At 47.4% G+C, this 17199-nt stretch overlaps 1 protein-coding gene across 2 annotated transcripts in view; it reads left to right on the plus strand.

Annotated features, from left to right (window-relative positions):
* The first annotated feature begins 2903 nt into the window (after positions 1-2903).
* The window catches only part of LOC135776417 (complement factor B-like), a 41343-nt gene continuing 27047 nt past the window's right edge, over positions 2904-17199 (plus strand). For both annotated transcript variants that reach the window (XM_065287110.2, XM_065287109.1), the window contains exons 1-10: positions 2904-3020; positions 3263-3451; positions 3567-3752; positions 3988-4161; positions 4305-4400; positions 4541-4641; positions 4817-4964; positions 5070-5201; positions 5415-5507; positions 5740-5877. In XM_065287110.2, the coding sequence (XP_065143182.1) occupies positions 2909-3020; positions 3263-3451; positions 3567-3752; positions 3988-4161; positions 4305-4400; positions 4541-4641; positions 4817-4964; positions 5070-5201; positions 5415-5507; positions 5740-5877 (1369 nt within the window). In that variant the 5' untranslated portion in view covers positions 2904-2908. The remainder of the gene's footprint in view (positions 3021-3262; positions 3452-3566; positions 3753-3987; positions 4162-4304; positions 4401-4540; positions 4642-4816; positions 4965-5069; positions 5202-5414; positions 5508-5739; positions 5878-17199) is intronic.

Genomic DNA, 17199 nt, shown 5'->3' on the forward strand with positions numbered 1-17199 from the left:
AACAACTATTTGTGATTTTACATTTCCTTTGGTGTGTAAGTGTGTATTAGCCTACCCAGTATTAGCACAGTTCAGCACAGTTGGCTAAATCATTAGAAAGTGTTTCCTGTGACACCACACGACGGACGTACCGTGCAAAGGAGAGGCATGCATGGCTGTCATCCACAGAGAAAGCCACTGGTAAAGCCGATGCACAAAAAACATATTGAGAAAGGTAAAGACTATTGGGTCTCTAACTCTCTATACTTTGGAGTATTGAGACAAAGATTAATATTTCTGGTGCCGAGGTGTTCCAAACTTTATGGTGTGGCAAGGGTGAGGAGTACAATGAAAAATGCATGCTACCAAAAGTAAAGCATGGTGGTGGCAGTGATCTTCTGTGGGCTTGCATGATTGCTGCAGGTGTCGGAGAGTTGAATTTTATAGATGGCATCATGAATACACAGATGTACTGTGAAATCCATTATAGAGAAGATTCAACCATCACTCTGTGCCCTTGATCACAGGGCAATCTTTTAACATGATTGTGACCCAAAACACACATCGTAGGTCAGTAATTCATTTTAGAAGAAGGTAAAAGTGATTCAGACCTCAACCTCAGGTTAAGATATATGGAGTTCTGAAAATACAAGCAGAACGTCATTCTCCATCCAGCATCCAGGATCTGAAAGAGGTCATTGTTCAATAATGGAGAATAAAAGATGTAACTGTATGTTGTCAACTTGTTTATTCAATGTCTAGAAGAATTAGTGCTGTTTTTTTTTAATGAAGGCCATACAAAATATTAGATAGGTTTTTTAGAGAATTTTTGTATAGTGTACTCATTTTTGCATCACCTCATTTGATTTAAATGTGTGTTTTTTGTACTCTTAAGATGGTAAGTGACTTTCACTCTTATGTTAAGAAACATAAATGTTTAATAAAACTGGTGTGTAAAATTAAAGCAAATTGGTCTCATATTTATTAACAAATGGAGAAAAATCCTAATTTTCAAAGGGGGTGTACTCATTTATGCTGTACACTGCATATCATGAATAAGTCACGACTTAAGGGGTTGCATGCTTAACAATGCCCTTCAGCCGTGACTTATTCATGTTATACCCTATAGCGTTGAGCACCTTATTGCTTTTACCAAACGATATAAATATTAATGCAAAAAAATATATAATTTATAAACGCAATTTTCATGAAGTAAATTCAATAGAAGCCTTCCTTCCGCTGGAAAAAAATAGTCCCTGACTGTGAACAGCAAAAAAAATATCACATACAATTATGTTGCAAACTATGATTGATGCGCAGTAGTGCACAAAATCGTTGGGTGCAAAGGTCGTCTAATTGACCAATCAGAATCAACAGCCGGAACTGATTGTTTAATGACGTACGTACAGTATACCCTGTGTCTGTAGATGTCACTGCCCCGTACTCCCACCTTCATGGATGTGACCGCTCAGTTTGATGTGGAGTTTTGTATCACTGTGACCTGTCGCAACGGCAACATCTACATACTATGCAAGTTAGTGAATTCACAATATGAAGACTCTTATAATGCTTGCTAGACAATAAAGACTCTGATAATGCTTGAAACAATCTCATAAAATATCCTGTAGGGTAGAAAACTGTGGACGGCCTATTTGCCCGCACCTGTTACCACCATGACCTTGATGGACATGCCAGAACGTGGGTTTTAAGCTGTGCTGGTAGCTCTGGCCAACTGTGATGTACACATGTACCGTGATAATAATCTGATCAACACCATCAAGACACAAGTTAGTGTTAAAAAACCCTATTATATTAAAAATATATTAAATGATGAGTTTTATCATTTAAATCTGGCAGGATGTTGTGACAATCATTTGTTTTGGGTGTTACGGAAGAGAAGATTGCACCCTGATAATGACCACAAAAGGTTTTGTTTTTATATGTATATGCTTGTTAGATACAACGGTTTACATCAATTCCATAAATGTTGATGCTTTCTTCAATGTCAGATCCATCTGGAAAGCTCTGTGCAGGCTGCGTCTAGCTGTGGCACGGGCCTATGTCAAAGCGCTCGAGTCCAGCCTCACGCCGATGTCCGCTCAAAATGAATGCTGTGGTGAGTTAAGCAACACTAGGAGTAAATTAACCACAATGACGGGAGATGACTTTTGATCTTTACTTCTGCTTCCTGTTTCTGCTCAGGTTCAAGGGCTGGGTCCATCCTTCAAGCTCACTTTGAACATTCAGAACATAGCCGTGGCACGTCCGGTCATGAACATGGTTATAAGCTTTTTTGTACGATAAATGTTTATACGGCATGAGGACATCCTTCTTTAAGGTGACCTTCTTTAGGTAGTTTTATTAGTGATTGACACAACATCAAATGTTTCATGGTGAATTGTTGTGTGTCTTTAGATTCTCCCACTGGTTCCTGGGTTGAATTACCCTATAGACACTTTATATAGAGTATATAGAATAGGATATATATATAGAAAAGCATACTATTACTGTACAAGTATACTAAATGTGCACACAATGTGTAGACACTGTGTGAGCATATAATCTATTAGGATAACATGCTGTACAACTAAACTGTTGCGTTTTATGGTGGTTTTGTGATTATTTGTGGTGATTCTAATGAGATCAATATATGAATAAAATACTGATGAGGACGACGAAAACACATCAGAAGAAAGCAGACAGTGTAAACTAAACATTTTAAAACCTTTTAATAAAAGCATTTTCGTAATTCAAGCCGGTTTTGACTGTGTTTTACAGTTGACCATTTTAAATAATCTATAAACAAAAATTATGTCAAAAAACAAAGTAATGACTTTGATGATGGTTGTTGCTTAGGTGGGATGTTTTTTCTGTTACATGCTAAATATGTCCACAGCCTACAGTCATTTCCTTTCGCTGGTGTATAAATATGTCGGTGAACGTCCTCTGTTGTTTCGTTTACTGTGGGGACAAAAAGAGCATCATGGAGTATGAAGCACTTCATCTATTCATACTTGCAAATTTATGTGCTCTTATAACCGGTAGGTCTTTTTGCACTGCTTTTTGATCTAAAACATTGAGTTATCTCTTAAAACAACAGAAAGTCTTGTAACTGGAATTGAATTAAATCACAGTAATTCATCAAACTACCATTATACTGTGTTATTTTACAACATTCAATTTTTTCAAAAACATTTCATGTAACATATAAGTCATGTATATTTCATCTATATTTTTTAATGTATACTTGTAATCAAATGTATCATTTTTATATTTCCTACAGGTGCTCCGACTTTGTGTTCAACTAAAAATCTGGACATTAGTATGGGCAGATTTTCTCTCTCAAATGGTTTTTCTGAAGGTAGCGTTCTGAGATATACTTGTCCAGAAGGTTATTACCCATCTGTTAAGAGCCGGCAGTGTAAAAATGGAAGATGGGACCCAAAACTAACTAGGAAACCACAGTGCAAGAGTAAGCAATAGATTATGACATCTGTATCCCTCTATAATCCATTCTTATTCATTGAAAACTAACAAAAACATCATTCCAGTTATATATTCTGCATTTGTGTCTATATGTATCTTAGTGGTCACATGCCCCGATCCTCGTGGTTTTGAAAACGGTGATGTCTATCCTCATCAGCAGAGGTATTTCGTGAACAGCACAACGACCTACTCGTGTTATTCTGGCTACACATTCAGTGGCTCAGTGTCCCGAATCTGCCAACCTAATGGGAAGTGGAGTGGTGGCACACCAATCTGTGGAAGAAACTGTAAGTAACAAGTAATGCAATTTAGGGGCGGCTCAGTGGGTAGCACTGTTGCCTCCTAGCAAAAGGGTCCCCGGTTCGAGCCTCGGCTGGGTTGGGAAGCATAAACAGTCTTTTATGTGAATTGCCTGGTATTTGGAGTTTTAAAAACCAAATAGTGAGAGCTGTGAATGACAATATTTACTTTGCTTGACAAAATCATGTCAATAATAAGTTGTGTCATACGTGTTTCTCACAGCGGATCACTGTCCTGATCCTGGTTTTCCCCCTGGCACTACAAGGTCAGGCAATATGTTTAATATTGATGACAAAGTCACATACAATTGTCACCGTGAGCTGACCTTGATTGGTTCCCGTGAGCGAGTCTGTCAGAAAGGTGGCCTGTGGACGGGGTCAGAACCAGAATGTTACGGTAAACCTTCTTCCTTCCTTCACAGAAACACAAGAGTACTGGACATGCATGTGACCTTTGTACCACATTGACTGTAAATGTTCCTAAAAATGAACATGGGCTGTGTGGGACTTAATGCTGATGTTGTTGTTTTGTAAATACAGCTGATTTCACATATGACACCCCAGAGGAAGCATCCGAGGGTTTCAGATCTTCTCTAAAGGCAATGCTACAGGTTTCTCAACAGTATAAAGAAATAGGTGTGTACTGTCATCTTCCTCTGCAAGTTTGTTTTGACAGATTGAGAGATTTTGTCACCGCACATTGCATGAAACCTATCCTTCATTTCTTCAGTTCAGCAAAGAAAAAGAATAACAGTGAATAAAAGGTGTTTTTTTAGGTGGAAAGCTTGATATCTACATTGCCTTTGATGTATCTGATATCATAGATGAAAATGAGTTTAAAAAGGCGAAAGGTGTCATTAGTAAACTCATAGAAAAGGTATTTCCAGCATTTCTATTCTTTACTACATATCCCATCGTAAATAAATCACAGTTGTGCTAATATTTTAGTGTAACAATGCATAATTGTGTACTACTGTATATTCTTATTATAGTAACGTGCAGCTGTACATGGACCAAATTAAAATGGATTTGACTTCATTCTTTACCCACAGATCAGTTACTATGAGGTCTCCCCAAATTATGAGATCCTGATTTTTGCCACAGATGTTACCAGGATTGTCTCTATGCAAAAATTTAAGATTGGTCAAAAACATAACCTCTTACAATTTCTTAATAAACTAGGAGATTATAAATATAGCAGTAAGTGTTTTGTTTGGATAAGCACTTAAATGAGTTTCTCATATGAGAGTGAATCTGTATGATATCGTCCGTCATTTAATCTCCCTGTGTTTTTGTATCTAACAGGTAAAAGGACGGGAAAAGGGACTAATATCTCCAAAGCTTACTTTAACATTTATAAGAGTATGCTAATTGAGAAGGAAATTGATAAAAAGAGCTTTCTTCAGACTCAACATATTGTCATCTTGTTTTCTGATGGTATTGAATATATTTGAACTATATTTATACTTTTTCCAATGTAGACTTGTTTTTCAAGTGGTTAGCAGTGTATCTGTTTAAGGGCCTTTAATGTAAGATGGAATCATAAAAAATTGTGCCGCAGATCTGCAAAGTGGAAAATTGACAAAATGTATTAATGTTAATTTATGTATATAACATTCAATGTATTTTACACCTTATTTCGCACTGTAGGTCAAGCCAACATGGGTGGAGATCCCAAACCTAAGGTGGACCAAATAAAAGATCTTGTGATACAAAAGGATCCTTCACGTGAGGAAAAACTTGGTGAGGATGAATCTGAAATGTATTGTTTTTACAGGAACCTTTAGTCTATTGTTATATCACTGTTACCATCTAAGCTACTTTAGCAGAAAACGACAATATTCTGTATTTTTACCATTCACAGACAGCAGCACAGTAACTGAGAAAAATGTATTCATATATTACTGATTTTTAAGATTTTTATAGTATTATATTGTCCAAAATTCCTCATTACTCATACACATTTTCTTTTCAGACCTTTATGTGTTTGGAATGGGTGATGATGTAAATGCTGAGGATATAAATCATTTAAAGACTGACAGAGGAAATGAAAAGTTTTTTTTCAAACTTCGAGATCTGCATGATTTAAAGAAGACGTTTGACACCATGACTGGTACTGTATTATGTGATCATGTTTCTCAATTTATCTTGTTCTGTTAATATATAAAAGTTTGTGATTACTAGACTGAAATGTTTTTCATGATCTTAAAGCTTTTAATTTGAAAGCATATGTCTAAAAACTATTTAATAGCAAGAATCATCTCATGGAATACACTGGGACGCATCCTCAGTGATGTATCCTGGGATCATTGGATGTTTCGGGTCTCACAATATCATACACCCTCGCCCAGTCGACCCCAATCAGGCCCTGACTTGCGTCCCAGTAGCAGTCCACAGATCAGCCCTCCTAATCGAAAGCCACCTTGTGGCCTTCTCTGCAGCTTCACTTGCGGATTGAATGACCCTCTTCTTGGCCGCCCCTGTAATGCCCAAATGGGTGAGGACTTTGCAAAAAGACCAACTGGCAAAGCCTCTACAGCCAACTGAAAATTTTCCAGCCTCTCTCCCTGCACTCCACAACTAGATCGTGGTACTTAGTACATTTGTCACGGGGTGACGATCTTTCAGGGCGGAACCAAAAGTTGAGGAAGTTTTGGTTCCGCCCGGATGTTTCCGTCCAGACCGGAAAACGGAAACACCGGACATCCGGCAGATTCACGGAGGCTGTAATCAGCCGATTGGGCACAGCTGCACCTAGTTGAAGAGATCGCCTGGCAATTGGATGATTATAGTACAGAGAGGAGTATATAAAGCACAGTTAGAACACAGTTAGAGTGCTTAGTGTGTGCTGGGAAACGGAGCTGTGCTCATTGTTGGACGTGGTGGCTGTCTGTGGTTCTCTCTCTCTCTCTCTCGTTGCAGTCTTGATTGTGGATCTGCTGGAGTAAACAGGAAAATCCTATGGGTAAAAAGGAACTTGTTCTAACCAATATTGAAGGAGTAAAGCAGGAAGAGAATTGACTTTCTGGTACAACGTAAACAAAGGCTATTCGCCGTGAGTATACCCTTTTTGTGTGGAGTAACTGGCAAAAGTTAACTTGTGTAACTATTGGAAACCTCCAGGAGAAGGAGGGCGGCCCTACCCCTATAAGAGTGTGGTGGGCGAGCCGTTAGAAGTATAACTTCAAACAGCCACCGCAACGAGACTTATTGTGGTCGTATTTTCCATCGCCTTATCGTAGCCCAAGCGCAGTGGAGGACACCGGGCGCTTCCCTTGTTGTGGTACACTTATAGTGTGGTGAGTGAGACTGTGTATTAAATCTTTTTCACGTTTGGAGTGGTGCTGTGTATATTGCTGTGGGTTGCTGTGTGTCTTGTAGACGAAGCCCCGCATCATCCATTTTCTTCCACTGGGCAGAGGACGGAGAGGCCAACGACTACAGAAATCACTGTTACTATAAGTAGTGTGCTGTTTGGAGTGCGAAGGGACGCAGACTAAGAGCTGTCCGTGACCGTGAGTAAACCGTTGGAAAACATTTCGTGGTGTGAACTTACCTGTGTCTGTTTTCGTCGCAGAGTCAGAGGCGAAAGGGTCCGCCGCCCCGTGGTCTCTACGAAAAGGGCGCCCCCGTCTAGGAATCGATCGGCCTATGGGCATTGGAGATAGGGCAGCGCTCGACCCGGTGAGGTGGTGTGTGACCTTCGCCCCTCTGTTGACCTACGGAGGAGAACCATACCTACCCAGAAAGCTGTAAACAGCAGAGCCGGTGAGAATTACTCGAAGTCTCAGTAACAGTGTCTTTGTGTTCTAGCGGCCACCTGTGGAGAGAGAGAGCAGAACGAGAGTGAATCATTGAAGAAGCAAACTGTGAACGTGATACCTACCCAGAAAGCTGTAAACAGCAGAGCCGGTGAGAATTACTCGAAGTCTCAGCAACAGTGTCCTTGTGTTCTAGCGGCCACCTGTGGAGAGAGAGCAGAACGAGAGTGAATCATTGAAGAGCAAACTGAGAACCATACCTACCCAGAAAGCTGTAAACAGCAGAGCCGGTGAGAATTACTCGAAGTCTCAGTAACAGTGTCTTTATGTTCTAGCGGCCACCTGTGGAGAGAGAGAGCAGAACGAGAGTGAATCATTGAAGAGCAAACTGTGAACGTGATACCTACCCAGAAAGCTGTAAACAGCAGAGCCGGTGAGAATTACTCGAAGTCTCAGCAACAGTGTCTTTGTGTTCTAGCGGCCACCTGTGGAGAGAGAGCAGAACGAGAGTGAATCATTGAAGAGCAAACTGTGAATGTGATACCTACCCAGAAAGCTGTAAACAGCAGAGCCGGTGAGAATTACTCGAAGTCCCAGTAACAGTGTCTTTGTGTTCTAGCGGCCACCTGTGGAGAGAGAATAGAACGAGAGTGAATCACTGAAGAGCAAACTGTGAACGTGATACTTACCCAGAGAGCTGTAAGCAGCAGAACCGGTGAGCAATACCCGAAGTCCAAGTAACAGTGTCATTTGTGTCCTAGTGGCCGCCTGTGGAGAGCAAGGAGAAACAATTGGAGAACAGACTGTGTAACGTGATACCCACCCAGAGAGCTGCAAGCAGCAGAGCCGGTGAGAGACACCTCAAGTGCAAGCTAACAGTGCTTTTGTGTAGCAGTGACTATCTGTGGGGCATAAGGAGGACGTGGACGGACGTACGACAGGGAACGTAAAGGCACGTGGGGCGAGGACCCCCTGCCGGCCCGAGGAAAGGTACACCGACCGTGGAGATCTTCCTTACCAGTCACACCAAAATTATTCTGCCTCCAGGACGGAAGAAGGAGGGCGCCACGGTTAGTAGGGTCCAGGCTGGAGCCTGACGTTTCCCGTTCTCCCCCAGCTTATGGTGGTTGGCACCCTTGCTGCCCTTGGCCTGTCTGCCGTGGCTGCAGTCTCCCTGGAGGGAGAAGAAGAGGCCTATTAGTTTTAATTTCCCCTTTCCCCAAATTCCCAGTTCTTTTAAATATTTAACTAAATAAAGCTTGTTTTAAATTTTACTTACCTGTTCCCGTGTTTGTCTGGTCATTGGGTTGGCTTTGGGGACCTCCTCGAGGTGGGAGTTGCAAAGGGGCGTGGCTTTAGTTTGAAACAGCCAGCCCCCGGTGGTGACAGATTTTGGCGTAGTCGGCAGGATCCCACCTCGAGTTGAGTAACCAAGGTCACCCAATGACTGACAACGCGGGGCCTGCAGCCCCACCCCGTGCCACATCTATTATCATGGGAAGCCCATGGATCCAGAAATATGGAGGAGCAGAGTCGGAGGTACGACTGACCGAATGGAAGGCCCAATTAGAGTACTTGGCCGATTTGCAGGGCCTTAGCGCCGCTCAGCGGCTCCAGTTTGTGTTGAACTCCCTAGAGGGAGAAGCACGGCGAGAGGTACAAGCCGCCCCCGAAGCAATCCGAGCCACCGCCCAGACTGTGTTCCAGTTCCTTACTGAACAATATGGCGACCATACCCCCGTAGCTGTCCTCCGTTCACAATTTTTTAATTGTAAGCAAGGCCCCCGACAACCTATTAGAGCTTTTGCCCTCAGGCTGCGAGAGCAGTTCACTCGCCTGCAGGCCCGACGAGACCATGGGCTAGGAGACGGAGAGACCTTGTTACGCGACCAGTTCCTCCTGGGGATGAAAGAGGGCCCCGTGAGACAAAGTCTGAGGGTCCAGTTTCGACGGGACTCCGGGCTTACCTTTGAGGACCTAAAGAAGGAGGCACTGGCCTTGGAAGGTGATGAGGTCGAAGTAAGTGAAACCCCTGTATGTGCAGCCGTAAGTGGGAACACCGCAGCACCACCTGAACACGCAGATTGGAAGCAAGCCCTCAGAGTAGAATTGTTGAAAGATGTCCGAGAGCAGATGTCGGAACTATCTAAGACTCTTCTGGGAGAACTTCGTCAAGGTAGGGCGCAAGAGGAACCGAGGCCGGCACCCCGAGAGCGAGTCTACTCTGAGAGGGGCCGAGAGCCACCGGGGCGCCCAAACCGTTTTAACCGGCCCCGCTTTGAGTGGGATGACCAAGGGCGGCCAATCTGCAATCGTTGTGGAGAACCAGGGCATTATAGCCGTCAGTGTGGGCCTCGCAGGGCATCGGAGGGGGGTTTTTAGGACGACCGGCCACAGTGGGTCGTGTGGCCGGGACCCCTCGAGGAGACCCGGAAAGACGTGATAATTCAAGAGGCCAGATGGTGGGGCATAGCCCAATGGCGGAGGTGAAGGTATGTGGCAAGACGGTACAGTGCCTGGTAGATACAGGCTCTCAAGTGACATTGTTTGCCGAAAGTCTCTCGCAGGAAGTATTCGGGAAGCAGAGAACCCAAGGAGGAGAGGCCCCCTGGCTGACGTTGCGGGGCGCCAACGGCTTAGAGATTCCTTACATTGGCTATCGGCTGACGGACTTAGAAGTGCACGGGGTGTTAGTTCCCCAAAAAGGGGTGATCATCGTGGAAGACAGGTGCTTGGGAGTCCACCGAGCCCTACTAGGGATGAATGTGCTCTCCGAGTGTTGGGAGGAGTTATTTCGGGCTAGGCCCGGCCCTAGGATCTCCCCTGTTGAGAGGCCCCTATGGGAGCGAGTGGTCGCCGACTGTCGTCGGGTCCAGATGACCCAGGTCCGTAGAAGCCGGGAAGAGGTAGGAAGAGTGATGTGTCGCTATGCTTTATCTATCCCCCCTAGGAGTGAGGCCATGGTGTGGGTGAGAGTGGCCCCCCGAGGAGTTGGCCCCGAAGAGTGGGTATTGGTTGAACCCCACGCTGATTGCCCCCAAGTGGAAGTAGCATGAGGCCTAGCGGCGGTCCACCGGGGGAGGGTCCCTGTAAAGGTTCGAAATGACCACCCCTACCCAGTGCACTTACACCGACACCAGCGGCTGGCCCGACTCACGGGGGTTGCACCCCATCAGGTGAGGGAAGAGAGAGATGTTAGTTTCCGTCAGGTGTGCCCCACTGTCATCGAGGTGGCCCTGACGCAGATGGAAGCCCCCTCAAACAACGGGGAGAGGGACATGCCGAGACACCTGGCAGGTGAGTCCCTGCAAGGGGAAAAGCTGGAACAGGCGCAGACACAACGACTCCAAGCCCTCCTTCAGAAATGGCAACATGTGTTTGCAAGACACGAGGAGGATTACGGATGCACTAAGGTGGTAGAACATCATATTCCGACTGGAGATGCAGGACCCAGCAGGGAGAGGTACCGGCCGATCCCACCCACCTTATATACAGAGGTACGCTCACTATTGCAGGGCATGCTGGGGCGGGGCATCGTCCGAGAAAGCAGTAGCCCATGGGCAGCCCCCATCGTACTGGTGCAGAAGAAGTCGGGAGCTTGGAGGTTTTGTGTGGACTATCGTAAGCTCAACCTGGTGACTAAGAAAGACGCTTTTCCCCTACCCCGGATCGAAGACTCCCTTGCGGGTCTCACGCGGTCTGCATGGTACTCCACCCTGGATCTGGCCAGTGGGTATTGGCAGGTGCCAGTGGCCGAGGCCGATAGGGAGAAGACCGCTTTCACGACCCCGTTTGGACTATTCGAGTGGGAACGGATGCCCTTCGGGCTCTGCAACGCCCCAGCCACGTTCCAACGTCTGATGCAGCGCTGTTTGGGAGGTCAGTTAATGGAGTCAGTCTTGGTATATCTAGATGATGTAATTGTGTACTCCCCAGATTTCGATTCCCACCTCCGGCACCTCGAGGAGGTTTTCCAGGCGATGGAGAAATATGGGCTGAAGTTGCAACCCGATAAATGCCATCTGTTGAGGCGAGAGGTCCAGTTCCTGGGTCACGTGGTCAGCGCTGCTGGGGTGGCTGTAGACCCTGGGAAAGTCTCTGCAGTAAGAGATTGGAGTGCGCCCAAGACTGTGAGGCAAGTACGTTCATTTCTGGGGTTTGTGGGATACTACAGACGGTTCATAAAAGATTTTTCCAAGATCGCTAAACCACTTAACCAGCTGCTGGTCGGTACAGGGCGGAACCGGGGACGGGGATCACCCCCGATTGACTGGGATGAGTCCTGTGAGGGGGCATTTCAGAGATTGAAACAGGAATTGTTACAGGCTCCTATCTTAGCCTATGCAGACTTTACTCAACCATTTATCTTGTATACAGACGCTAGCAACCTGGGGTTGGGGGCGGTCTTGGCCCAACGACAAGCGGGAACAGAACGGGTGATTGCCTACGCAAGCCGAAGCCTCCACCCAGCTGAGAAGAACGATGCAAACTACAGCTCATTTAAACTGGAACTGCTGGCCCTGAAGTGGGCCCTGAGCGAGAAGTTTAAGGACTACCTCTGGGGTGCTAAGGTAACGGTGATTACAGACAATAATCCTTTGGTACATTTACAGACAGCGAAGTTGGGAGCTGTGGAGCAGCGCTGGGTGGCACAACTTGCCAATTTCGAGTATCAACTGCAGTATCGGCCTGGGCGAGAACACACGAACGCGGACGCCTTGTCCCGATTGCCAGAGGCGGACAACCCCGGTTGCCGGGGAGGCAAGGAAGAAGAAAGCCAGAGGGAGGGCTATCTGATAGGGGCCGTGGAGGCCCCCGGAGGCCGGCAGGAGGCGGTACCGGAGAATTGGGGCTGGGACCCCTGTCGGTGGAAAACGAGGCAGGCCCAGGATCAGGATGTGTGTCAGGTAAAGATGTGGGTGGAGCAGGGCCGACGGCCAACAGCGTCTGAGAGGCTGACTCAAACAGAGACGGGAAAAAGACTGCTGGGACAGTGGGACAAGCTGGAACTACAGGAAGGGGTGCTTTGCCGGAAGGTTAGTGACCCGAAGCTGGACGAAGAGGTGCGCCAGATCGTGGTGCCCGCCGATCAAGCAGCAGCCTTGGTGTCCGCCTACCATGATCAGCTGGGGCACCAGGGACAGGAACGGACAGTATCGTTGCTGCGCAGGTTTTTCTACTGGCCGGGGCTGGAAGCGTCAGTACGCAGCTTGGTCCAAGCTTGCCCCAGGTGTATGTTGTTTAAATCTCGACGAGAGGCTCGAGCGCCGATGGTGCCCATACATGCCAAAGCCCCCCTCCACATCATGGCGATGGATTTCCTGACACTGGGCCGGCCACAGGACCGCTATCCGAACATCTTAGTAATCACCGACCTGTTTACAAAATACGCATGGGCAGTTCCCACCCTTGATCAGACGGCAAACACCACCGCAACGGCTCTATGGCGGCACGTCTTCCAAACGTTCGGATGTCCAGAGTTCCTGCACTCGGACCAAGGGGCAAATTTCGAATCAAAGGTGATCCGAGAATTATGCCAGCTGTATGGGTGCACGAAGACCCATACGACGTCGTATCACCCTCAAGGAAATGGCTGTTGTGAGAGGTTTAATCAGACCCTGTTGGGGCTCCTAGGGACCCTGGACCAACGGAAGCAGAGCGATTGGGTGAGTGCTCTACCGAATCTTTTGCAAGCTTATAATAACAGCGTTCATAGTACGACGGGGTATGCCCCCACTTATCTGATGTTCGGCAGACATGTGCGGATGCCCACGGACCTGGTCTTGGGAGTGGCCGCTGGCCAAGAGGAAGGGAGCGTGACGGAATGGGCGGGGCGCCACCACCAACGGCTACACTTTGCTTACGAGCAGGTATCCCAGAAGATACGGGCTACAGGGGAAAAGAACAAGCGGCTGTACGACCGGACGGCCCGGGACGCCCCCTTGTTACCAGGAGAGAGAGTCTTGGTACGAGACAATCGGCGGCAAGGCAAAGGAAAGCTGAGTGACCGTTGGGAGCCCACCCCGTACGTAGTCTGCAGGCAACAGAGGCCGGGACAGCCGGTGTATACCATCCGGCCGGAAGGAAAGGCCGGCCCGGAACGTGTGGTGCACCGAAACATGATTCGCCCTTGCCCAAATTATCCCGAGGTCGCGAAGGAGGTAGTGGCAGAACCGGCACCGACGGCCCCCTGGATGGAAGGATGGGCTGTGGTACCAGGCCTACCCGTGGCAGCACCACCCCCGGCCGCCCCAGGAGAGCCAGAGCTAGCACCTGAGCCAGTTGAACCCCCGGCCGCCCAGAGACAACCAGAGCCAGTACCAGCGCCAGCTGAACCCCCGGCCGCCCAAAGACAACCTGAGGTTGTGCCCGAGCCCGCCGGACCTGACTCCCCTGTGAGGCGCTCCCAACGGGAGAATCGAGGCCGACCCCCTTCCCGTTACGGTGAGTGGACTACTCAAGGACATTCCAGGGACTGGAATGCATTGGCGGGGGAGGATGTCACGGGGTGACGATCTTTCAGGGCGGAACCAAAAGTTGAGGAAGTTTTGGTTCCGCCCGGATGTTTCCGTCCAGACCGGAAAACGGAAACACCGGACATCCGGCAGATTCACGGAGGCTGTAATCAGCCGATTGGGCACAGCTGCGCCTAGTTGAAGAGATCGCCTGGCAATTGGATGATTATAGTACAGAGAGGAGTATATAAAGCACAGTTAGAACACAGTTAGAGTGCTTAGTGTGTGCTGGGAAACGGAGCTGTGCTCATTGTTGGACGTGGTGGCTGTCTGTGGTTCTCTCTCTCTCTCTCTCGTTGCAGTCTTGATTGTGGATCTGCTGGAGTAAACAGGAAAATCCTATGGGTAAAAAGGAACTTGTTCTAACCAATATTGAAGGAGTAAAGCAGGAAGAGAATTGACTTTCTGGTACAACGTAAACAAAGGCTATTCGCCGTGAGTATACCCTTTTTGTGTGGAGTAACTGGCAAAAGTTAACTTGTGTAACTATTGGAAACCTCCAGGAGAAGGAGGGCGGCCCTACCCCTATAAGAGTGTGGTGGGCGAGCCGTTAGAAGTATAACTTCAAACAGCCACCGCAACGAGACTTATTGTGGTCGTATTTTCCATCGCCTTATCGTAGCCCAAGCGCAGTGGAGGACACCGGGCGCTTCCCTTGTTGTGGTACACTTATAGTGTGGTGAGTGAGACTGTGTATTAAATCTTTTTCACGTTTGGAGTGGTGCTGTGTATATTGCTGTGGGTTGCTGTGTGTCTTGTAGACGAAGCCCCGCATCATCCATTTTCTTCCACTGGGCAGAGGACGGAGAGGCCAACGACTACAGAAATCACTGTTACTATAAGTAGTGTGCTGTTTGGAGTGCGAAGGGACGCAGACTAAGAGCTGTCCGTGACCGTGAGTAAACCGTTGGAAAACATTTCGTGGTGTGAACTTACCTGTGTCTGTTTTCGTCGCAGAGTCAGAGGCGAAAGGGTCCGCCGCCCCGTGGTCTCTACGAAAAGGGCGCCCCCGTCTAGGAATCGATCGGCCTATGGGCATTGGAGATAGGGCAGCGCTCGACCCGGTGAGGTGGTGTGTGACCTTCGCCCCTCTGTTGACCTACGGAGGAGAACCATACCTACCCAGAAAGCTGTAAACAGCAGAGCCGGTGAGAATTACTCGAAGTCTCAGTAACAGTGTCTTTGTGTTCTAGCGGCCACCTGTGGAGAGAGAGAGCAGAACGAGAGTGAATCATTGAAGAAGCAAACTGTGAACGTGATACCTACCCAGAAAGCTGTAAACAGCAGAGCCGGTGAGAATTACTCGAAGTCTCAGCAACAGTGTCCTTGTGTTCTAGCGGCCACCTGTGGAGAGAGAGCAGAACGAGAGTGAATCATTGAAGAGCAAACTGAGAACCATACCTACCCAGAAAGCTGTAAACAGCAGAGCCGGTGAGAATTACTCGAAGTCTCAGTAACAGTGTCTTTATGTTCTAGCGGCCACCTGTGGAGAGAGAGAGCAGAACGAGAGTGAATCATTGAAGAGCAAACTGTGAACGTGATACCTACCCAGAAAGCTGTAAACAGCAGAGCCGGTGAGAATTACTCGAAGTCTCAGCAACAGTGTCTTTGTGTTCTAGCGGCCACCTGTGGAGAGAGAGCAGAACGAGAGTGAATCATTGAAGAGCAAACTGTGAATGTGATACCTACCCAGAAAGCTGTAAACAGCAGAGCCGGTGAGAATTACTCGAAGTCCCAGTAACAGTGTCTTTGTGTTCTAGCGGCCACCTGTGGAGAGAGAATAGAACGAGAGCGAATCACTGAAGAGCAAACTGTGAACGTGATACTTACCCAGAGAGCTGTAAGCAGCAGAACCGGTGAGCAATACCCGAAGTCCAAGTAACAGTGTCATTTGTGTCCTAGTGGCCGCCTGTGGAGAGCAAGGAGAAACAATTGGAGAACAGACTGTGTAACGTGATACCCACCCAGAGAGCTGCAAGCAGCAGAGCCGGTGAGAGACACCTCAAGTGCAAGCTAACAGTGCTTTTGTGTAGCAGTGACTATCTGTGGGGCATAAGGAGGACGTGGACGGACGTACGACAGGGAACGTAAAGGCACGTGGGGCGAGGACCCCCTGCCGGCCCGAGGAAAGGTACACCGACCGTGGAGATCTTCCTTACCAGTCACACCAAAATTATTCTGCCTCCAGGACGGAAGAAGGAGGGCGCCACGGTTAGTAGGGTCCAGGCTGGAGCCTGACGTTTCCCGTTCTCCCCCAGCTTATGGTGGTTGGCACCCTTGCTGCCCTTGGCCTGTCTGCCGTGGCTGCAGTCTCCCTGGAGGGAGAAGAAGAGGCCTATTAGTTTTAATTTCCCCTTTCCCCAAATTCCCAGTTCTTTTAAATATTTAACTAAATAAAGCTTGTTTTAAATTTTACTTACCTGTTCCCGTGTTTGTCTGGTCATTGGGTTGGCTTTGGGGACCTCCTCGAGGTGGGAGTTGCAAAGGGGCGTGGCTTTAGTTTGAAACAGCCAGCCCCCGGTGGTGACAGATTTCCTCTCATTTGCTTCCTCCATCCGCTCTTCCCAGGGCAAGGTAAGTTCCAGCATGATCAGCTGTTTTGAAACCTCTGAGGTAACTATCATGTCTGGGTGGAGACATGTTGTTAGGATATGCTGAGGGACCCTCAGTTGTTTTCCTAGATCGACCTGCAGCTGCCAGTCCAAGGCATTATGGAGGAGGCCTGTTGTCACTTGTGAGCGTGCCATGGGTTTTTCTCCAGCTTTAATGAATGAGACTGCCTTCTTTGGAGCACGGTGGTTCTTGCTGGTGCGAATGGCTAAGGCTAAACTCTCAGCAATTACCTTAAGCACCTGGGGCCTTATTTATGAAGCGTGCATACGCACAAAACGGGGCTGGAAATGTGCGTACGCCAGTTCCCACGCAAAGGTTGTGATTTATAAAAAAACAAACTTGATGGGAGAATGGGCTTGCAGGGTGGGATATTAGGATGATTAATGTACGCTCACTTGCAGGTGATCTGTGATTTATAAAGGGAACATGGCTTTGTTTTACAAGTCTTCATAATTTTTGGTGTATGTCATTTTTGGCTTTTGTGCGTACGTAGAGTTTTAGTAAGGATCCTATGCACAGTTTTATACATGAGGCCCCTGGTCATTT

This window comes from Paramisgurnus dabryanus, chromosome 18 (assembly GCF_030506205.2).
Source record: "Paramisgurnus dabryanus chromosome 18, PD_genome_1.1, whole genome shotgun sequence".
Taxonomy (NCBI): domain Eukaryota; kingdom Metazoa; phylum Chordata; class Actinopteri; order Cypriniformes; family Cobitidae; genus Paramisgurnus; species Paramisgurnus dabryanus.